We start from the raw sequence: 24090 nt of genomic DNA, 5'->3' as shown, positions 1-24090 counted from the left end.
CCCATTCTGTGAAACTACACTCGTGTACACCGTATGTGCTCAAAACGAAAGGCAACTGGACCTCTTAGGGTTAGGGTTCTTGACTTGTCATCCAAAAGTCTTCTTCAGTTTTGAACTCGCTCAAGAACCCAGAGGAAGAAAAAGAAAGAAAACAGTTGAACAAATATATATTTGGGCTCACAAGGTCAAGACTGCTCAGATGATCACTCCTTCCGACCACGGAAATAGACGAGAAGAACACAGACTTCATCCAGACTGAAAGGCACACTCCAACCCCCCCCAAGGGCAATGTAACTCACATCCACCACATTCTTAAAAGATTCCCCCCCCCTTTTTTTTCCTTTTCCTCCTTCTCTCGCTGGGAAATATGTGCGACCTGAGGGGAGAACGGGAGAACGTCCTCCTCGCTCGGAGGACGTCCTCTCTGCAGCCGCGTCTTTATGGCTTGATTTACTGTGCACCAGAATCTATAAAACGGTTTAATGGGTTTAATGTTGTTAGGTACACAATCCTCAGTTACCAGTAAACACGTTTCGTACTGACCGAGGCAGAAAAGGAGACAGAGGAGAGAATGATTTCTGTAGCCTTGTTTTTCTTCTTCTTTCCTTGAGTGTGACTGTGGTGATTCCTCTTTTTCTCACATTTTCAATATTTTCTTTTCATCTTCTTCTTCTTTCCAGCTCACACCTGCAGTCTTCTGTGTCTGAAGTCTGAACGCAGGACTCAGTCACTCATGCACAAAAGACCACAGTGCATCATCATCCTCACCTGATACTTGTTTCCCACTTTTTCCTGACACACTTACTACTTGCTCTCTCCTGCTGTGTGTCCTGCTCTAACCTCTGTCTCCTTCTCTCCTTCTCCCCCCACCACCGTGATGTGAAGCGTACACCGACAAGAAACATGATTCATGCGTTTTCAGTCAGAGTACACAACCGAGCAAGGGAGGCTGACCTGTGACGTAACCATGATAACACCACGCGACCACATGGGGTTTCCTGATAAACCCGCCTGTTTCCTGCCAGTCTTCGACACTTTGCTTTTTCCTCAATCATTCATGTAATGTTAAACTGGGGAATGTGCTGTAAAAATGTATAAAACGGGTGCAACATGGCGCATTAATGCCTTTAGCAGAAGGAAATGTATATTAAAAAAAATATAGCATTTTACGTTACAGTGCTGCTACCAGCATAAAAGCATTGCTGCACTATTAAGATACTTACATTGATGACTGCACCAGCTGCTGAAGTGCAGCGTTCCTCGTCACAATGCCCTCAGGGCTGGGCTTGTGCTCTGTGATCCATTTAAATGGACAAGGTGGAGGGCAGACCACCTGGTTGACTGACCTATGGCTCCCTGCTGATTGTCACCTCTGGCCGATTATGTGTGTTGCAGTGTGTGTGTGTGTGTGTCACGTCTGTCTGTGTCTCTGCTAATGCAGGGATGCTCCTTGTTTATCGGGGGCCCTCTGGCTTTTCTCCCAGACCTCCCAGCGCAACACGGCACGGCACGGCACGGCACAGCTCCACATGGCCTCCGCTTTCCTCACAACAGGTTAGGACCAGTCTGTCGTTAACCCGAACTTAACTAGTCACTTCCTGTGTCCCAGTGTCATGCCCCACACATATACACAGTTCAAAAGTTTGGGGTCACTTAGAAATGTCCTTATTTTTGAAGGAAAAGCACTTTTTTTTTATGAATATAACATTAAATGAATCAGAAATACACTCTATACATTGTTAATGTGGTAAAAGACTTCTAGCTTCTGGTTTTTAATGGAATATGTACATAAGTGTATAGAGGCCCATTTCCAGCAAACATCTCTCCAGTGTTCTAATGGTACATTGTGATGCTAATCATGTTAGAAGGCTATTGGATGATTAGAAAACCCTTGAAAACCCTTGTGCAGTTATGTTAGCACAGCAATGTCTTGACTATATTTTCTATTCATTTTACAACTCATTTGATGAATAACAGTGTGACTTTTAATGGAAAACACCATTAAAACTAAAAAAATAAATAGTATAGGTGACCCCAAACTTTTGAACGGTAGTGTAACTTTATATACTTCAGGGGTTAGTTGCAGCATTCACACCTATGGTCAATGTATACTGTTTTTTTGTTTTTTAAAATGTTTTTTTTGCCTAACCCCCAAAATCTGCATGTTTTTGGACTGTGGGAGGAAACTGGAGAACCCGGAGAGAACCCCCACACACACAGGGAGAACATGCAAACTCCATGCAGAAAGACCATTGTTCCTGGGTCTTCTAGCTGCAAAGGCAAGAGTGCTAACCACTACACCTACCCTTAAGACTGTGTCACTTACATAATTCTGAACAAATGAGTTCAAACACCAAAGATAACACAGGATAACCCATTTGAACTTACTGATGGAGGCGGCAGTGAATCAACAACTCCTTTGGTTGTTTTATTTCCTATGAATTTTGCTGTGGGGAGTAATCCGTTTACAAAGCCACACAGTTTCTAATGTAGAGATATAGGCGTGAATATGTTCTGAAGATGTCTCAGACTTAAGCAGACATAGATTTTTATCAGGAGATGTTTCAGTTCATCTGTTTCTCCTTGTCTCTCTGCTGGCAGCAATGTTATCAGTGACAGCAGAGAGAGTCTGTGTCTCAGGCTGATTCTCTGCAACGCACCTGGCCGAGTGCCCGAAGAAGTCAGTACCTCGTTCAACCACACGTCATAAAAAATGATGAGGTTCCCGTATAAGAAGTCGTTTTTTTAAAGTGTCATTTATTTAGTTTGTAACACATTGGGTCACAAATATGGCGAACATAGCAGCGCAAGATGGCAGACTTCATGAACCAAGGCCACGAAAAAACTAATTATTTTGATTTTAGAGAGATTACGCTCTCACACAAACTTACATATGGGTATTATATTGAGTAAAAGCTCCTACATGTTACACACTGGGAGTGTTGTAATGTAACACAAATACTGTTGTAATGTAAAATATGTTGTAATGTAGTACAAATACTTTGTAAATGTACTTAAAATTCACATATCTGTACTTTACTTTGTTATTTATATTTCTAGCAGCTTCTGCTTTTACTCCACTGCTTAACTGTCTTTGTTAATCCTTACTACCAAATAAAATCAGAAGAAGAAGAAAAGCTGGTGATGGTCAGTATTTATATAGAGCTTTTCTATTCCCGATGAGCTGCTTTACACTATACAGTTTTTGTCATTCACCCATTCACATGGGGTTAAGTGTCTCGCTCAAAGACAGATATAGACTAGCAGAACCAGGAATTGGACCCACAACCTTTCAGTTGAAAGCTACTGAGCTACCATTGCCTCTTTATAAATACTTTTACTGAAAACTTGAGTACATTTTTATATCAAAACATTGCTTTTGATACTTAAAGGTGAAGTAAGTAGTTTATAGTGCCATCTAGAGGAGAGTCTGAAATTTACAACAAAGAACTGCTCCTCTGCTCACCCCCTCCCTTCCCTGAGCGCTACGGTATCCGCAGCTGGTCAAATGTCGTCCTCGTCGTCTTTCTCCGTGTCAGCAGATGAGGTTCGTGAGGTGAGGGAGAGGGCGAGCTACCGCGGCCATAGCAGACGAAGCGGAGAGAGAGGAGGCGGGACTTCCGCTACAAGTAAAGAGACGCTTGTTTTGTTCTCTCGCGTTTGTCCTTACAGGCTCCGGTAGAAACATGGCATCTCGCTGCTAACAATACAGCTATGCAACCGCGGCCCGCGACCATGTTATTTTACATGACTTTTTGAAACACTACGAAAATGAAACAAAAACTATTATACAGCGACTAGACAATGCAGGAGCACATAATATGTATAAAAAAAAAGTGGATTTTGGGTTATATAAACCCATAAATACTACATATTGTCCCTTTAAAGGTGCCATATGTAAGAATGTGGCCAAAAAAACGGTCTTTTAGGTTTCGTTTTCTGACGTAACTGGCAACCCGTGGTTTCTCGGCAGCTGAGACTCTACTGACTGCAATGATTGGTAGATGGCGGTAGGTGGCGCCACATGCCAAAACATGATTTCAAAAACATACATTTTAAAACATAAATTTTTTTTTAATGCAAATATTTTGGCTGTACTGTTGTTGTTGGTGAGTTCAGTTTGTTATATGAACATTATTCCTGAGTCTCTGTGACATATTAGGAGGATTTTATGGCCAGTTGCTTTAGATTTATTACATAATGCACCTTTAAGAACAGTAAATGTCATAATACTTAAAGACTTTTTTTTATAAATTAAGTAATATTATTATTTTTTAAAGTACTTCTGCTAAGACCTTTACTTTAACTCAAGGATCCCTTTAAGGTACTTTATACTATACTGCACACGTTTTATTTAGGAGCCTAGGATTAATAGAAATAGCATCTCTTCATCATTTACTGTATTCTCATTCACTGATAATCAATATCATGAACAGCTTGAATATATGATGAAGGAGTTTATAAATGCACTGGCTGCGGGGGGGCAGGGGTGGTGGGGGGGTGGGGGGGGGGCATTCTCTTGAAATCTTAAGTCATCCAACCAACCGACCAACCAGCTCAGCTCCTCTCAGCTGAATAGAAAAGCACGTTCACCGAAAAGCGAGGGGAGGCGCAACGGGCATGGAGCTGTGGCTTCATATCCAGCGGCTCAGAGGCGCAGTGAGTTCATTCACTTCAGAGTCACACACACAGACACAGAGCAGCGCTGACTGCTGCAGGACTCACACTCACACACACACTCACAGAAACACACACAGAGACACAGACAGACTCTGGGCAGCTCAATACAACACGGAAAACTTTCTCCCTTGTGATTTTCCTCAGAGGATCTGTTGGTTTGGATTTTATTCTCGCGGGACTCTTCAGGAGTAGCCTATCATAGATAAATCTGTTCAAATATAAGAAGAAGAAGAAGAAGAAGAAGAAGGGCTGCGTGGTCTGATGTCTCAATAAAGTGGGCTGTATAGTTTGTGAGAGAGACAAGTGCAATGCGCCTCAGACTTGTCTGCTAGAGGATTGTGCCATTTGCGCAAAAGGAGCGTTTATATCGGGCTGAGCTTGGCTGAAGAGGACGCAGAGTCCAATGTGAATTACGAGAGTCAACTTCCAGCCTCCGCAGCTTTTCACACCGAACAAGCAGCAAGTGCAGCCGCGCCGGAGTCTGACTGATCCCGCCGAGCAGCTCCGACACCCCGGTCCCTCTCCCCTCGAGGCGAGGGGATGGTTGTGGATCCTCTGGGGCCAGGAGCGACTCTGCGGCTCCTACACAACAACACTTTCTGCGTGTCTTGGGTTCATTCTAACTTAAAGGGAGATGAGAGCCGCACTTTGTCACTTCCTTTTGTGGACGGCGTATCTGCTGCTGGTCACCGCTGAGGTAACATTACCAGGTCTCCACTTTGGGGCCACTTTTGGTTTTTTATCCCCCTGTGAAGGTGCAAAGGTCGCGCGTTTTCTCTATGCGTGGACAACATGAGCGATAGATTTGATTGAGAATAAAGAACTCAGTCTAGAATAAGAAGATATTTTAAGAGCAGTGTGAATATTTCATTGAGAAAGAATGAACAACACAGCAGCTCCAGTAACCATGAGGGGCAGCGATTGCACCAACATCGCGTCTTTCACTTGGACGCCCATCACAGTTATTTTTGGCTTTTGTGCCAAAATCTGTGTTCAGCCAGAGCCAACTGGGCAAACGTTTTGGTTGGGGCTAAAGCGCTTTCCTGGGAACCGCTCCGGGCGATATAAATAGGCACAGTCTCTGTAATGCTGCACGCTTTGCTCAAGTTGAGGTGCGTGCGTGCGGCACCGCAACAAGTGCAGTGGCCGAGGTTCATGGAGTCATTGTCGCGCTCCATATTCCTGCAGACGGTTTAGTGATATTTCACGCATTCACAGAAAAAAGAAGGCCAGTGAAATAACTCGTGGAGATTCTTTTGAGTCTCCTTTACACATCGGCCTCAAAATTAGTTCTAAAAGTTGAATTTGTTTTGGACACAATGTCATTTTACACAACCAATCATTCTATCTGTCATTTTAAAATGCTTACTTTATAATAATGCGTGCCGAACTCACCAGAGCACATGTCTGTATTAAAACGTCATTACTCTATTAGGCATGTAATTGTATTAATGCAGCTCATTTTCAAAGTAAACTTAAATTGCATCATTTCTCAAGGGGATTCGCCACCACTTCTCTGTAAGGAGGAGGAGGAGGGGGGAGTTGGCATGTAGCTGCAAAAGCTCTGCAGCGCAGTCCTCACTGTGGCTCTGTTTAAAGTCAGCACGGTTATTTAAACAGACAAACAATTACACGGATTTCGCCACTCACTCACACACACACACACACTCACACACACACGACACACCTCTGTAACTTTCCTCTGTTGTTTTTGTTTGATTTCTTTGCCTCCCTCCTCCAGAAGGAAGTGGAGTTTCCCCAGGAGCTGATAGACAGACTGTCTCACAGTGAAATCCACAGCATCAGCGACCTCCAGCGGCTACTGGACATTGACTCCGTAGGTAAATTGTGCCCCTTAATACTTCTATCACCATAGATGTGTGTATTTTGATCCTATTGTGCACTAGATTTTTTTTACACCATGAGCCTTCAGTAGCTGTTAAATAATGCTCCATCATCATGACATCACCTTTTAAGTTTGACCTTGTGGACCTGCAGTGGACTTTACATTTAATTGCTTAAAGATAGGGATAATGATAGCTCTACCTTTCTCCTTATGCAGAATAGTTGAGTAATAATTAAAGAAACCATGCTGTCATCATTAATGGTTCCTCCCATGTGTAATAGCTGACAGAGAGTGGGTGACGTATGACTGAAATGCTGATAAATGAGATGAAGAAATTGTTTTGGCACAGTATTCCTATATATATATATAATATTCAGCAGGGCATGAGTGAAACATGCTCATGACATCAGCACTATCCAGGAAATTGCTGTGGGATCTGTGGGGCCGTGCTGACGAGTGCAGGGCCGGTGTTATACCGGTGTGATAGGTGCCTGTGCTGAACATGGACTTTACCCCCGGCGGGCAGTTTATTTGCGTGTATTCTTTCAGCTGCAATAACCTGCCGCTATAGCAACCTGTCACATACTGTTTTAAGGACCGCGGGCGTCAGGTGAGTTCCCTTCTGCAACTCGTGTTCTTGGAGGTGCTTGTTTCCTTCTGTGGCGAGGGACCGCACTATCTCAGACTGTCACAGATTAAGTTACAGGGTGTGCTGGAGGAAGTTGTCCCCCCCTTCACATGAGCCTCTATTTACACAGGCCTCAGCCATATATCAAACTTAGCCCTCTACTCTACAGATGTTGATGGAAATAGGTAATTACTTCATTTACTTTAACAGTCCGAGCTGATGTAAGCCACCTCACCAGTCATTGCTCATTAGTAACCTCAGAACATGTATGCGGTGATAATTCTGTCGTAGTACTGGAGCGGCTCTGTCACTCTTCAGCGTATAAGCACATGATTGCTTTTCTGATGGATGCGTCAATTAGCCCCATCGTGTTCCTTCTATGTCTTATTTATCAATTCCACAATCAAAGCGACCTGCTCCCCGCGTCACCTCGCTTTACACCGAGCCCTGAATAGATCCCCCGGAGCACCTCGAGCATGTGAAGAGGTGTTTATAATTGAATTAACATGTCTTTCTTCAAACAGAGGAATGTTTTGCGGGGTAACAGTAGTAGGCTGATTATTATTACGAGGACATAAATCTGTCTGAGGGGCAGCTTTGCGGCTCTGGACGGCCCATTAAAAGACCTTTGACGCCAGCCGGAGGGGTATTTCCAGTGCTTTTGTTGCGGATGGCAAGGACAGTAAAGCTACCAGTATAGAATGAGCTGCAGGCTACATGGTATAGCATGTCTACCAGGAGAGGAGAAAGAGGTAGACGCATATTTGATGCCACTTCATGTAAGATCAAAGAATGATGTATTCCAGTATGTCGTTGTAGTATTTTATCGCCCCAGACAGAGATTGTGGTTGTTTTTCTCGTGTGAGGCACTTGCTTATTATCTGATTGTCTCTGACACTGGAAGGATGACTTTATAAGTCAGTGTGTGTAAGAGATGGATGTGTCAGGACAGTGGGAAAGGCCTGCAGGGCTTATATAGCAGCTGTGTGTGTTGCACTTAACACCGCTTTGCTCAGTGCAGACTCGCATTTGTTTTTTCTGTCCGCGTGCACACACACAGTGCTGCAGCAACTTTAGTGTCTGCAGCTCAGAGTGACAAGACAAGATGACCCTGCTGACGTCTGCAGATGGTTGTCTGGGCCCTGAGGTGCTCCTCTCCATTGCTTTTCCTCTTCTCTATCTCCCTCATCTCGCTCAGTGAAAGACTTTGACAGAAAAGAGAACCTGACTCTTGGCATTGGGTTTTCAGGAGGAGGAGGAGGAGGATGGAGCTGGATGCAGTCACACTTCACTCAGATGGCCTTTTTTTGACAAACTGGCAGTGTATTCAACTCAGTGTCAACCTACGGTATCATAGAAACAGAGATGATGTACTTTGTACCTGCCCTCACCGTATAAGGAAGACCGTATGACCTAAACACGCAGCTATTCAACTGTTGATGACAAAGACTCAAGGAGGAGACTCATATAAAGAGAACTACTGTGACACTTATTATAGCAAGTCAATAACTGGTTGACCATTTGTGGGGGTTAATGGACTAAAGTATGACTCATGCCCCGAGAGAGAGAGTCTCCTGTGCTCTTTTCTCTTGTCTCGAGTTTTCTGAAATTGTTTTTATTTCTTAGTCACCTGGAACCAACAGAGGCGCTAAACCCCTCACTCTACTTTTCCTGTCTCCACCCTTCGACAACCTTTCTCACTCATGTCTCTTTTCATTTCTCTGCACGTCTCATTTTTTCCACTGTGTCCTCTTCGCCTGATCACTCTGATCGCCCCCTCTCTCTCTCAATTTTCCTTTTTCCACCTTTCAGTGTACAGAAGAGAGAACAAAAAACACACACACACACACACACAACAGAAAGGTCCTTTTATTGTGCTGAAAAGGGGACTCTGCAGTCCATAAAGGACTTCTTTATGTCCTCCTTCCCTTTCTCCCACACACAAACTGTCTCCGGGTGGCCACCAGTGGTGTGACGCTCTCTCCCTCACTCCTGTCCTCTCCTGACATGCGGTGCGGGGGGGAACGAAGAAAGGGATGTGTGCACAGTTAGAGGAAGCACAGTGGGTGTTCTGTCAGTGACCTGCCGTGTTAAAAGGTTGTAAGGTAGAAAACCGGCCAGCTGCCACAATGAATCCACTTGACAGGGCAAAGGGTGCAGGTGTGTGTCTGCACATACGTGTCAGGCACTGGAGAGTACGTGCGACATATGTACAGTATGTTAATGTATTCTAGAGTCTTGTAGTTCTTTGCTTCTGAACTCCTCAACTGCAGTCAACACTTCCTTTCTGCAGAACCTTCTGTTGCGGGTCACCGGTCGTCTGACTGACTGAGTGACAGCAGCGTAAAAAAGTAAATTCTCCTTTCTCTCACTGAAGGGATGAGGTTAGGGTTGAAAGGCATCCAAAAGCAAATAAACCAGAGGTGGACCCAATAAAGGACGAGAAAATCCGTTCAGGTGACACAAAGTAGCAGGACGAGTGGAATGTGTTTGGCTTTGGCTAAGCTTTGTTGTGCTGGTGTACATTTGGGTTTAGCGTGTCCAGGAGGATAATGAGAAGAGTTTGCATAAGTGTGAGTGTGAGTTTATGTTAATTGTACAGGTGTAGGAGTGTGTTGTCCACAGTGGGTGTGTCCGCTGTACATACAGACAGGGAGAACCACCCACTTAGCAAACACGTTCAGACTCTGCTCTTTGGGAAAGGGCACTATGCCTCTAACAAGTTTTTATCATTTTATTGCTGCTCAGGCACTCTTCTGTAACTCCTCATACTCTGGGTGGGGACCAAAACAAGCACACTTTATCAGGTGACTGTGACTGTGAAATAGCTGAGCTGGTTATATTAGACTGCAGTTTAAAAAGACTTTCAGGAGTCTGCCTTGCACCGTAGCAAAACATGTACTTTTCCAAGCCACGGAATGATTGAAAAAGCAAACATTTTCAGGTAAATGAGAGACGCGAAACCACTAATTAGGTGCAGGTATAATGGAAGCTGAGTACCACCTATTAAATGACCACTTTAGGCCTGTGTGTGTCTATGAAAGCTGGTTGTTTTTGAACGACTCATGCTGACTCACCTGCATCCAGATACTTTATAAAGGCTGGGAAAGTTTGAGCCAAATGAGTGAGCGAGGCTGACACACAAAGCTTGCAATTACACCGAGGTCTGTGTAAAACTGTGCCTCCTGTCTGTACCCTGTGTTCCCCCGGACTGTTTACCTCAATTTGTGATCAGTTGCCTGGCCATCCGCCCGTCGGCCACAATACTGCAGGGAACCAAAAGCCCCCGAAGGGAATCAAAGCGTGTGTTACATGCAGCACAAGCAGCCGCTTGGAAGTTACCATCTCATTATGGTCGCGTGACTAACCGACGTATTGTTTGTTGTGGAAGGGGTATATAAAACATCAATAGTGGATCACATGCAGCCTTCTGGGGAGGCAAGCCAGACAACCACCACAGTCATTTGACAATGTGAAAGTTGGTGGTTACACACTCATAGCTTATTTATTGTTGGAGTAAGTCTCTTGTGTTTGTTTCCTGTCTGCGTGACATTATTAACATGACTGCCTTCTATTCCGACGAGGTACGGGAAACGATGTTATTGAGGAGCCCAAGCCCCACAGACACCACAACCACCATAAGAACTACTCCCGTCACCATGGTCACTACAACGACTTGAAGAGCTCCCAGCTCCACAGCAGACGCAAGAGGAGCATCGGTAAGATGACATTAATATTGCAGTATATGTGTGTTGGAGATTGCCTCTTGTTTACACTTTGCACTATATATACACATCACATCTTTGCACAAGGTATTACTGTGTCATGATCCCCCCCCCAAAAAAATAGCCACTATCTTCAAGATGCCAGTTCCCAGGGTGAGGAAACTGATCACATTATACTAATTCAAACAAAGCTAATAGTTAGTGGCTTTTATATTGCTTTTTGTGGATAAAAAAAGGGAACCATAATGAAGACATTTACCCTCTATTTATGGCAATCTATCGAGGAAGCATGAGAAACAAGACTGGTGTGTGAGGGCGAACAGAAACGTCTGACATGAAGCCTTTTAATTGGCCAGAGGCTTGGAGATCTAAGACACACGCGTCAGGAGAGAAATATATCCTTGAGCGTGGAAATTCCAGGCATTCAGGGTTCAAGTTGCAGCCTGTCCGGGGCCCTCAGTCAGATTTCTTCATAAAACGCCAATGCGGCATGATATCTGATCGAGGCACGGAGAATACACATGATCTGTGTTTTAAAACATCTCGCAGTGCAGCATTCAAAGCAATGCAGGATAAAGTGGCTGGTTGTGTTTCATATTTGTGTGAATGTTACAGTATACCTATACGACAGCTGTCCAAACAACACCCCTCACATGTTCTACATAATGTATATAATTTTTCTTTTATTATTATTACAACATAATGGTTACTGTACATCTTGTTACATATTTAGGTTTGAGTGCCGGTTGGAGGATTAAATCTAAAGTGAAATGCTTACTGCTTTCCTCTTTTCCCCATGGCCAACGGGGTCAAAGGTCATTAATAGATTTCCCACTGGTGGACATTGAGGTTTTCTGGCCTAGTCATGCTGCATTAACCCCAGTGAGGCGTCTGAACAAAGGAGCAGTCTTTTTCTTGTGTTTCACTGACTTGATCCCAAAGCTCCTTAACTGATATGAGATCAGTGCTTTGGATAGCATGTCTCCTTAAGAGCCTTATAGCAGGTTGGGTGTGATCTGAGGTAAGACAAACAGCTCCCACATCGAGTGAGTCATCAAATAACGAGTAGCGAAGGAATGCGAAGAAGCACCTCGGAGGGAAATGGAAAAATTAAAACAATACCTCAGCATGCGCTTGAAATTTGGAAAATGTGTCACTGTCTGTTGTTCACGAGAGAGCGTTCAATTTACCCCGCCCTCTCCTTGTCCACCTTCCAGTGGAGGAGGCGGTCCCAGCGGTGTGTAAGACGCGGACGGTGATCTACGAGATCCCCAGGAGCCAGGTGGATCCCACGTCCGCCAACTTCTTAATATGGCCGCCCTGCGTGGAGGTGAAACGCTGCACGGGCTGCTGCAACACCAGCAACATGCGCTGTCACCCTTCCCGCAAGCATTACCGCACCGTTAAGGTAAAAAACACAGAGTACACACAGTTTTGCATGTCTTTTAGCTAGGATGACCTGGAACTACACACAGTCACTCAAGAACCCTAATCCTGTACATTGTACAAACACAAAATCAACACTTTCAAGTGAGTAAATCACACAGGGAGGCAAGGTTGGTGTAACCCGTCTTCCTTCACACTTGTCTCCTACCGCACTCCCTCTTTTTCTTTAAAGCGACTCTATATTTCACACTCACCCTCTGCTCTGCGCCTCCTCGCCCTTTGATGAACCCTTCCACTCACTCACTCACTCCTGCCATTTCAGCCAGTCACCTCTCCCTTCATCACTTCATCCCATTGCGTTTGCCAGGGTAGCTGTACCGGAACAGCAGAGAGAGAGAGAAGGAGCGTAACAGCCTCCTGTATCTTGATAATGTCGGAGTGTCACTGGTTTACTGCACAGCCATTCCTCCGCTCCGTGTTTGTTTTGCCCTTTTTTGTCTTTTCTGGGAGCAGGTAGAACGAAACAGGGACAGAAGGGGGGGGTTGCACTGTTCTCAGAAGCTCTTTGGCATCGGCAGCTTGAAAACATGTCCATCTGCTCAGGATCAGAGGAAACATCATGGCCCGGAGTTGAGTCATAATTTCTGCTGTATTTACATGACAGCCTGTTAGCTGGTGCACAGTGCTCTGTTTGGAGGTATGGGAGTTATGTCCTCTGGAAGAGTAAAAGACGACTATGGGATAAACAGGATGGCCTGGAACACTCCAAACAGCTATGTTTGTGTTTCTCTTCCAGTCTATCTCTGCTAGACTCTATTGTCTCTGCTCGTTAATCATCGTGATCCTGCCTGGACATGGGCACTGGGACATTGCTTTCTTCATTCAACTCTTTAAAGATGCCGCCTTGGCAGTCCTGCAAAGTAATAAAACAAATACCAAGCCTGCCTGCTGCTGCCTCCTTCCCCTTGGCACACTGGCACAGGTCAGGGAGATTCCATTGTGGATATGGGGACATGTTCTCTGATCCCCTCTCTGAGGCAGTTAGACGGCACTGACATGAGGGCCGTTGTGGGGCAGAGGGCATTGCACCCTGGGCGTAGGGTTTATGGTCAACAAATGCTGACTCAAAGTTCTGTAAGAGTCAAGTTCTGCTGTGTAGAAACTATACCCCGTGTGTCTGTGTGTCTGCCTGCACGCAAGCTTGTCTGTCTCTCCATCCGCCAGACACTCTGTGTCTGTTGTCGTCAATAGGAGCTCTGTGCTTGATTATAGCGACCAGGGATGGATGGAGAGACTCTGACGACGGTCGGACAAAACTCTCCAAGGCTTGATTCAAGTATTCCTGGAATGCTGCACTCCATGCAACTGTGTGACCATGTCCCCCTCATGACACTGAGGACAAAATGAGCTCACAGACTAGAGAGGGGACCTTCAGGCGCGTTGGGCAGGGTTTCACGGCTGCCGTTTTTTTTTTTTATTCCATTTGGGTCCAGCCATGGGTGATGGGGACTTAGAGGCATTTGTATAGACGTGGAAAGGTCACTCAAAAGGATTCCCTTTGGTTAGGAGACATTCACTTCTTCATGTGTGAGGAACACTGTTTCAAGCTTTGTCTCTCCTTTGAGCAGTTGATCTGAATAGGAGATCAGTTTGTGTTTCTCGCCCCATTTAGTAGAAAAGATAAAAATGTTGCCCGGGGTCTGACTTTGTTTTCCTTCTGCTTGCCAACGATGTGGTTTCTTTCCATCTCATGCCAGTATACATTTGTTCTAATGCACCTTTAGTCATTTATTCCTATCTTCTCTTTCTCCAACTAATTCTTTTTTTAATGCTATGAATCCATAAAAAAGAAAAGAAAAAAAAGAACGGGCCTGTGCAAGCCCTGCACTGTATAAGTCTTGTTCGGTGGCACTGAAATAAAAGGGAAAAATTTGAGTAGGATCAGCTTGAGGGAGGAGAAGGAGCACATCTTAAAAATGACTCTTTCAAGGCTGGAGGCACAGTGTTGACTATGATAGTGCTTTTTTTTTTTTTATTTAATCCTATATATGGCTCTGTGAAACTCCACAACTGGACCAGCAACGCAAACAATGATTATATCCTGCACGCTCCAAAGATTATGTCCACTACTTTGGTTTGTGTATTGGCGTGTTTCCTTTGATTGTACAATCAGAGAAAGAGGTGTTTGTTGATCGTTGCTTTGGTGATTTGTATGAATTCGACAGTTGGAGCTGACAGCTCATCGCTCCAGTGTTTTCTGCTCTCCTGGAATTTTTGTAACAAACATTCAGATCTGCAGAACAGGAACAGGCGATATTTTTTTGTTGTCCGCGGTGCAGAATGAATCACCACGCTTATAATAAGCAACCCACTCACTGACCATGATCTCCCTCGCTGATGTCACACAAGAACACTGGGAGGTCGTCCTTCCCTGACGACCGCTCGTAATTGAATTAAAATTTTATTTCTGGAAAATTAAAAATGATCGATGTACTTTGTAACAGTCAGTGTAATTAATGACCATCATGAACCCTCCCATCAAATTGGTTGCTTGCAACTGGTCAGAAGTAACTCTTGTATAAATCCTCACAGCAGACATACAGAGGAGTTCCTGATTACATTAACACTGGGTCTATTCCAGAGCACATTCCCTCCTCTGATCGTTGATTAGAATTGTTAACAATCTAGATTAGGCGGAAAGAGGGCGTAATGAATGTGAATTTCAAGTGTATCATTGGTATTTTGATACACAAGGTAAATTCTCCGTTTTACTTCCCGCTCTCCACCTTTGGTCGTCCTCGTCGCTGCGTCTTTTTCACTAGTTTGACATAATCTCACACATAATACCTTGTGTATGTCCGGTTCATTATGTTTTAATCAGTGCTCTTGTTTGGGACACGTTATTAACAAGCTATTACAAGCCTGTAAGAGGAAGAAAATGAGGTTGCAATCTCTGTGTACTTTTTTGTCTTTGTGCATATGTATGCATGTGTGTGTGTGAAATCCAAATGCCTCACTGTTTGTTCTTCGCTCTATGGGGCTGAGTAAACAGGACAAAAATGGCGCTGTCATTCACCCTCTCACTCATTAACGCTTAAGGCTTCTGCAGCACATTTGGTCTCTTTTGGTTTATCATAATCCCATTCGAGTCCCACAGTGTAAATCAAAACGGGCTTAATTACACTTTTTTTTTTTTTTTTTTTGCTGCTGCAAATCTGGTTTTTCTATAATCAGATTCTCACATTATATGAATCCTGTAATCAAAGTATTCATCACGTGTCATCAAGTATGCTTATCGGTGTGCTATAATTAGCAGACACTTTTGGTTCCTCTCATTTGGTTTGGTTTGAAAAAGTTTAAAGCAAACATGTTTTGCAGAAATTAGACATGCACATCTGTGCAAACTTGAGGAGGAGATTGTGTGTGTGTGTGTGAGTGTGAGAGAGAAAAGAGGGTGTGTTCCATGCAGAACTCCACCACCGCTCCGCGAGAACAAGGCCATTTATGTGAAGCGGCAGCAAGAGGAAGACGGGCGGCCCGAGTAATGAAGTGTTGATGGCTGCTGGATCAAAGTGGAGGTTGACAGCAGCCAGGCGGATATAGCCACAGCGCTGAGTGTGGGGGTCCACACATCTCTCTGCACTGGCCCTGGCCCCGACCCCTGCACACACACACACATGCACGCACGCACACACACAGAGTGACAGTGGGTCAGATCCGGGCATGGGGGGAAGCAGTAGCTGTAGCCCCTGTGGTTGTGTGGGACCCTGACTTACGGGGTGTTTCATAAATAAAAGACAGTGTGACGGTGATACAGTGAGCGTGATTTATGATCGTCTGAGGGGTCCTGTGGATTACGTGGGGTGGGGGGGGGGGGGTGGGGGGCAGACGGGAATAAGGGGGCCTCCCCTGTTTGAAGTCTCTTGCAGCTGTGAATTATTTTCCCTTTGATTCACTCAGCTCCTCTACTATATGAAGAAGGGTGAGGGAGTTTGCGTGTATAAATGTCTGTGTGTGTGTGGTGTGCACGGCAGGGGGGTGTGGGCCGGGTCAGAGACCATGGGAGCGTTCTGACCAAGCCAGAAGTTGGAAAGTTTGGCTACTGCTGCACCAGCTGGAACGCATCAGTCGGAGCAGGAAAAGTAGCAGCCGTATTTTAATCATATTTTACTTCATTTCTGTATTTTCCTTGACTCCTCCTCTCCTGTCCTCCCTTTCACTCTTCCCCACTGACTTCAGTGGCCAGCGTTTCAGGCTTGGAGTCTGATTGTCTGTTGATGTGAAATACTTTTTTCACTCCCTCCTCTTTTTCTGACTCTCTCCTGCAACAGAGCCATCTCCCACTCTCTAATTTCACCGTTCTGTCAGTCTCTATGGCTGTCTTTTTTACTCTCTCATTAAAACCTTATTTACGTCTCCCTCTTTTAAATCCTTTTTCGATGTCTTTCTCATCTGCAGTTGTGAAATCAACGGAAAAGGTTACGCGTTCTTTGATATTTGATATTACATAACAACACGGAGCACACATTGTGGTCGAGGCGGACTGATGCGTGTGTGTGTTTGTTGGACATTTTCTAGACAAAATACACTGACCTTCTTAGGACCAATAGTCCTCATGGAGACCGAAAACCTGGTCCTAATGAGGCAGAACCTTATATCTGAGGAACTGTTAAGGTTTAGGGCTAATATTTGAAATGTGCTGACATTGAGATTAGGGTTAGGCATTAACTAGTTATGGTTAAGATTATGAATAATGCTTTGTAAGGCTGACGTGTGTGTGTGTGTGTGTGTGTGTGTGTGTGTGTGTGTGTGTGTGTGTGTGTGTGTGTGTGTGTGTGTGTGAATTGCTTGTTTGACATGAAGTGTCAAATGCTGTTCTTCTCCCACTTCTCCTCACACCACCTATGATGAGGGTTTCCGCACTTCGCTGTGAGTGTGTTTGTGGGAGGGGTGAAGCAGAGGACAGCAGCAGCAGGTTGTCTCGGCAGTTTTCGTCTGCTGGTCCGTCTTCCGTCCTCTGTGCTTTGCTTCTCTTCCTCTGCACATCGTCTTGCCTGTCTTCGGGGTGTCAATTTTTTTTTTCTTCCTTTCTTTTCTTTGATTTCAGAAGACAGATGGCAACACAAAAAGCTTCATTACATCCCTCCCTCCTCAGAAGTTTCCCCACCTCTCCTCCAGTTATTCACAGTTGGAGCATCTCAACAAGAGCTGTTTCTTTACAGTGGAACAAGCTCCGAGTGTCTCTCCCTTTGCCTTATTTTCCTCCTGGCAGATGAATTGACACCCCCACCCTGCCACCTTCCACCCCCTCCATTCTCCAAAAACACACACATGCTGTACATTCTTGTTTATTTTTGCGTGAAGTTCTGTCACTGTTCCAGCTCACCATGGCCCCGCAGTGCACATCCACATCCCCGTTGTGTTTTCCTTGGAAGGCCAAACTAAAACTTTCCCCTCCATCATGCTTTCATCAGCGCTTGATGTGCAGGGAATCCCCAATTAACCCAAACAGGACAATTGGCTTCACACAGAGGGCTATGCAGACACTGAGGACAAACCAAGGGGGTGCACTTCCCAGAGCCCGTTGCCTCACCCCAACCCTCTGGCTCTGATATTATTCCACAGCCACTCATGGGACTCTTTCTCATGGCCGTGGCTTTCTAGGGAGTTTAAAGCAGTTTGATTTATACAAAGAGAGTGTGGGGGCCCTTGTCGTAGCATGCGGGTTGCCTCTGATGTATGTTTTATGTGGGAAGTCATTGACTCTGGATAAAAGACTGGTGTTCTTTGTACACGAGGGGAGAAGGAATAGCTAAAAATGGAGGAAAGGGACATTTAATATGGATGTGAAGTGTAAAACTTGCAGGATTTAGAAGACCAGCATTCCTGTAACATCAACACATTCTCATTACACTGGAATCAGAGGACGGGAGTGTTGACAAAGTGGGCAGAGCAGAGACAAACACAAGTGTTATATCGAACAGTTGCACACCTTCACAGACAAATAAGAAAGTGTTTTGAGTGCATATTAATTCCTGTAGGGAGCATTTTTATTTTTTTTTTTAACTGTGCGAAGGGCAAAACTACAAGTGCAGGGCCTCTCATCAACGGAACACATCGCTTTAACCATCTGTCAATACGTGTTTGGATTTGTGTCTGTTACGCCTGAACCCCCCTCAGCGCAGTTTCCCATAACCAGTGGCAGCAAAGCCATCTGCACACAAACCGCTGCATATTTCTCTCCCCTCTGATCCTGTTCGTCAGTCAGCTAATTGAGATTAAATATTAGCAGTGGTTTCTGGGAAATGCACGTCAGTCTGTGATACTGTTGATGATCATTTCTCTATCTTTTTCCTCCCAACGCTAGTGTCAGTGTCAGTAAATATCCTGTGTGGGTAACCCAGACGCTAAATGTTAATGGGTAACACATGAACGTCATTTAATACTAGTCCTGATCACGGTCAGTCCCTCCCTCTTCCTTAAATAACTCCCTCAGTTCTGGTCATTTTGCCCACTCTTTCTTTCTATCAGAGCCTGATAAGAGTAAACAAACCACCACCAACCCAGACACCATTGTCCTCTGTTTGCTCACTGCATATTTCCTCTGCTTACTTGCCCTCTTTTCACTCTCTCGCTTTCTTTTTTAAACCCCCCCCCCACCCCCCCTTCGTTCAATCGAAAGAAACTGTTGCAGAGAAGCAGCTTGGTACTTTGTGGTACATTTCTATGTTAGTCAAGTGTCTGCATGACTAATTCAACATCGAGAGCCGGCCCTGGCATTGTGCCACGACAGGATAAAAGGGAGAAGGCCTCTCAGCGAGAAAGCCTCACGCTGAGTGCAAAGCCGCGTTGTTCATAACACTGACGAGCGTTTGGGAGATTGTTAGCCAATATCCTCTCTTGTGCAGTGACCAGGAAGACTGGTAAAAGCAGGGGATATTGTTTTCATGCGGATTGGGAGGTTACCTGCCCTTGGCAGTCAGATCAGAGAGGGGGGGGGGGAAGCATGTAGCCACCTCCACGGAGTTACGCAACAAGATCATCGTAACCTCCACGCAACCTTCTCTGTTCAGCTTTCATCTAAGCTTCATACATCGTGCCCTATTCGCAACGCACTGAGGATTGCGGTCTTTTTCATTACGCGCTGTCGGGTGAAAAGTGGAGGTCAGGCCTGTCCTGTTCTGGACTGAAGGAATCGGGAATTTCTGCGTCGCTTTTGTGTTTGTCAGAGTGGACGAGCTGCTCTCTGGGTTTTCTACTGCTTGGATCAGACCATGTATATTGTATTCCTTGCATGTACATGTTAAGCAACACTTTCCCTAACCCGTAGAGAAATAGAAATGCGGTCTAAAATCAGCCTACGTGTCTGAACAAGGAGAGAGGGAGTTATGATGTGTGTCTGTCTTGATGTGGATGCTCCAGGCTCGGAGCAGGGTGGGATCTTCCAGCCTCTCTTTTCTTGCCAGAGTAAACCTTCTCTGGGTGTTAGGACGTACGCTACTCCCCCTTATCCTCCATCTCGCCTTCCCCATTGTTCGAGTTTGCTTGGGCAGGGTCGTACACTGCATTCAGTATTTACACATCTGATCAGCAGCCCTTAGAGCACACAGCAAGCGGAACTCAATGCATCAATCTGAGGAATGCTGCCATCATACATCAAACACAGCGAGGCAAAGCAATGACCTGAGTTTTTCTTTTTTAATGAATCAGTTCATGAAAGAGTCATCAGTCACACTGCTACGCCTCTTGATGCTGGCAATGGGCGGAGAAAAAAAAGAGTGTGCATTCATTGATGACTCTCTGTGGAGAACAATGTTGGTGCTGGACCTGGCTCTGTAAACTCATTTTTTTTCTCTCTCTCCTCTTCTCCTCAGGTGGCCAAGGTGGAGTATGTCAGGAGGAGACCCAAGCTGAAAGAGGTCTTTGTGCGGTTAGAAGACCACCTGGAGTGCGTGTGCACGTCACAGCATCATGTGGTGGAGCACTCAGAAGCAGAAACAGGTAACAAGGCCCGCCGATTGTTTTTTTTGTTGTTTATCAATGTCACGTCAAATCAATACTGTCCCAGCATTGCCCCCCTTTTTGCAGACGTTTCACTCTGAGGTTGAGTTTGATGGCCGTGCCCCACCCTCATCACTGTGTCATTGCGCCTTGTCTTGCTTTCCACCATTCCTTCCTCACACTCTGTCTGACAGTCTTCCTCTGACTTCCTCGCTCTTTGGCTTTGCACTGTGTGACCCTTTTCTCGCTCTATCTTGCTTTCAAACAGACAGACACGCCTGCGAGGTGGCTTGTTGTTGCAAAACTATAAAGCCTGCGCTTGTGCCTTGACCAGTGAGTGTAAAAGTATATGCGAGTCTGTTAAGGCAGGGTGTACAAAGGCTGCTTGGCATGACTGCAGGTCAATCCACCAGTGCATGGATCTGACGCTTTTCTCTCCCTGCGAAACAGATAAGCACTGCGCCGTGTGCTGATAAGACATCTGAAGTATTTATAGTGTGTCACTGCTTTTGCACTCTCTGCTTCTGTCCCAGTGCTGTTGTACCTCTTTCTGTATCAAAAAAACCCTTCTTCTTGCTTTTAACCCAACTTCCTATCCACCCTACCCGACTTTGTGTTTTCAGGCCATCGTAGGGCTAAAGGTAAAAAAAGGAAACCTAAAAGGCTAAGGCCCAGCAAGGATTTATTGGCGACATAATAAAGTTGCACTCATTACCCAAAGTCCACTGGAGAACTGTGAAGGGAACAGGTAGGACTTTAGCACCGTGGTGTCCTCTCACTTCTTGGCACTGCACTGGCCCAATCAGGGCGCAAAAGTGGTTTCCGCCAATCACCATCACCAATCACATCACAGCCAATCAGTGTGAGGCGAGGGATGGCTAAGGAGTTCCATTGCTCTGTGCTCCCAGCGCTGCATGTTGATTTTGTGGCCCGCTGAGCATGCACCACTGCACATGTCTGCTTTATGTTACTGTGTCGTGATCGTGTGTGTTTTGCGTGCACTGTTTTTGTTGTGTTGCACAGTGAGAGGAATCCCACTGTATACGTTTGCTGGAATGTCTCACTCTGTGTCTTGCTTTTGTTGTCCTTCAAATTTTTTTTTTTTTTTATCACGTCAGCACCAATATTTGTCCTCTGTCATCACTGCCTGCCACTAAAGGCTTGTCTCAATCTCTTGTATCGTAAAGGTTGATGTCTTTGAAATCTGGAGAAACATAATTCAGGAGCATTTCGGGGGGTCGTGCGTCAACTTGTTTGAATTGCATGAGCAAGTTGATGCAGCTGTGCACAAAATGCAGTGTAATTCATTTTTTTTATGACTCATTTGTAAAATCGTGATACTAATTATAGCCTGTTTTTCTTCTCCCACAGTGGACGTGAGGTGAAACCAATCAGAACAATGGACTTCAGTGTGGGAGGGACCTTAGTAAAGGATGTCATCAACACGAGACCTGCTCTGTCCTCTTCCCTGCTGCTGTGCAACCTTCATTTAAGAAAAACAAACATTTCTGTAAAGATGAGAGACAGAAAGACTTAAATAAGATGCCAAAGGTGCTTTTTTTTAAAAAAACGAAAAAAAACTGTGATGACTTCCTCTGTGGTACACCACCTACTCAGACTATGGAAACCTGCCAATTATTAAGAAGAAAAGAGAAATATGCTGTGGAGCTTTGGGCAGGGCAGAAAGAGGCCGAAGGGAGATGATGAAAGGGATTTGTGTTGAACATTTTGACTGACTTTGTTTGAACAAGACGTGCAACAGAAATGGCTGTAAAACAGTTCAGTCGAGCTTGCGTGGGAATCTGGTGCTCAGACTGCAAAACAGCAGTGGACGACCTCCAGCTGGGCAACATAAAAGTGCCCTGCCCTGTTAGAATGACTTTTGCATACCCAGGAAGGAAGAGCGATATAGCAAAACAACGGAAAATGTTGGAGTAATGGAGGTGTTTGATTTTTCAAATGACTCTCTGTGGAGCATCAAACAATTTGAGTTTTTGGATGTTTTCTCTGGGTGAAGAAAAAATCTCTGAGAACCCTGGTGGTCCATGACTTTCCCCCACCTGCTATGTACAGTTCAATCAGAACAGGATGCACCGCTACTTACAAACTATTTATACATGTGGACATTTTATTTTTTATCTCTTCCAGTACAAAAGAACAATAAGATTTTTTTTTTTTTATTGTGTTGGACACATGCAAGAGTCCTGAGTGGTCCTGTTCTTTGTCACCTTCAGTATCACAATCTCAGTGTCCTTTTTTGTTTTGTTTTTGTCGTTCTTGTCATCCATGTTTCTTATTATATTACAGTATATCTGAATGATGTCAAGTCTTGTATATGGTTTGGATATAATGTGTGCAAGGAGGAGATGGTGAGTCTCAGTGCAGGAAGATGCTTTATTTTTGTTATGAAATATATTATGCTTACTTATTATATCCAAGCAGGAAATATGTTAAAATTCTTTTGTTGTGGTTGAATGTCTGTATTTAATCTAATGGAAATGATGCAGAAACAGGGACAGGGGGTTTTGAGAGATGAGAAGCTGCCTGTGATTGTTTGCGTGTGTGTGGAACTGTGAAAAGGAGGGACAGACTGGCTCAGACATGGCAACTTAAATGAATGGCTGCAATGTAGCTTATTCAATGGCCACAAAACAAGCATCCCCAAAACTTTTAGTGTGTGCTTGACAAAAACAAAGGCACGCAAATATGCTAGTGTGTATGTATGTATGTATGTATGTGTGTATGTATGTATGTATGTGTGTGTGTGTGATTTCTCTGTTACATGATGCCATTTTTCATTCGTATCACCTCAGTGTTGATAAGGAAGTTGCCTGCCCGGTCTGCTTCAAGAAAAACACACACATGTTGTGCCTGGAGAGAGCAAAGTCCACCTTAAAGAGTGAATGAGCGAGGTGACAGGTGCATGAATGGACTCCTTGTTTAGCCAGTCTTTACTCCTCTGTTGACAGGAGAGAATATAAATCTCTGCAGGATCCACCCTTTGAAGGGAGTCACACCTTTTGCAGCCACATACCATCAGGACAGGATGATGACGGGCGCTGAAAACAGTGCGGCGCTGGCCCGAGCAATGTGCCCGCTCTGGAATAAGGAATTACGTACCCCTACCTGTTCCTTTTTTAAACAGTGACGAATGTGTAACCAAGAAAACAAAACCTGTCTTCCACCCCCGCGTTCGAGAAATGTTCAAGAAAACAGTCGAGTCGTATCAATTGAATGAGAAATAAATGGAGTGAAAGATGGCTGAGTCGTCAACTGCTGAACTGTGAACATCAAATTGCATAAATGGGTGACACGGTGCTACATTTACAAGGCTGATGTTTCATCACTGTTCACGTCAGTGTAACACTGTTCTCAGTAAACCAGGGACCAGGCTGAAGAAAATGCCATTACACTATCACTAAGTCTTTACTACTTTCCTTGTGGGCTCCCATTGGATAAATACGGCAATAATCATAATTTATATATTTATGTTTTCCACAATAAATATATTTCTGCTTATAAAATTGTTCGCTGGATGACGAGTCGGATGATTTGTTAGCTGTGTTTTGAGGGTGGATACAAGCACACATTTCTGTCCATGATTTGCTTCTGTCGTGATTAAAAACAACAACAAAGGTGACATTGTGAAGTAGAGTGAGATCATGGGAGTTTAGTTAGGTATGGCGCCATTGACAGGCACAATAAAACGATTACAAACAATTTAAACCTGTGTGATATGTACAACCATGGTCCAGTTTTTTAACGGGCAAATTTTACTAAAAAATCCTTATGTGTGCCATATGTAAGAATGTGGCCAAAAACGG

At 44.6% G+C, this 24090-nt stretch overlaps 1 protein-coding gene across 1 annotated transcript; it reads left to right on the top strand.

The window, feature by feature from the left end:
• Positions 1–4699: 4699 nt before the first annotated feature.
• pdgfab (platelet-derived growth factor alpha polypeptide b) lies at positions 4700–23847 on the top strand. Its single transcript, XM_083896801.1, has 6 exons — positions 4700–5377; positions 6422–6521; positions 10739–10873; positions 12097–12287; positions 20140–20266; positions 21638–23847. Exons 1-6 carry the CDS (start codon positions 5315–5317, stop codon positions 21649–21651), a joined length of 630 nt encoding a protein of 209 aa, XP_083752927.1. The 5' UTR covers positions 4700–5314; the 3' UTR covers positions 21652–23847.
• The last annotated feature ends 243 nt before the right edge of the window (positions 23848–24090 follow it).

The sequence above is a fragment of the Microchirus variegatus genome (assembly GCF_963457635.1).
Source record: "Microchirus variegatus genome assembly, chromosome: 10".
Classification (NCBI taxonomy): domain Eukaryota; kingdom Metazoa; phylum Chordata; class Actinopteri; order Pleuronectiformes; family Soleidae; genus Microchirus; species Microchirus variegatus.
Note: the sequence above shows the minus strand (reverse complement) of the source record. Positions and strands in the feature narration are given on the sequence as shown.

Bases quoted from the DNA above. Each gene is read 5' to 3' on its own strand.
- pdgfab (XM_083896801.1), top strand. From the start codon at position 5,315: ATGAGAGCCGCACTTTGTCACTTCCTTTTGTGGACGGCGTATCTGCTG. The intron at 5,378-6,421 runs GTAACATTACCA...TCCCTCCTCCAG, and splicing joins TGCTGCTGGTCACCGCTGAG to AAGGAAGTGGAGTTTCCCCA. The intron at 10,874-12,096 runs GTAAGATGACAT...TCCACCTTCCAG, and splicing joins CAGACGCAAGAGGAGCATCG to TGGAGGAGGCGGTCCCAGCG.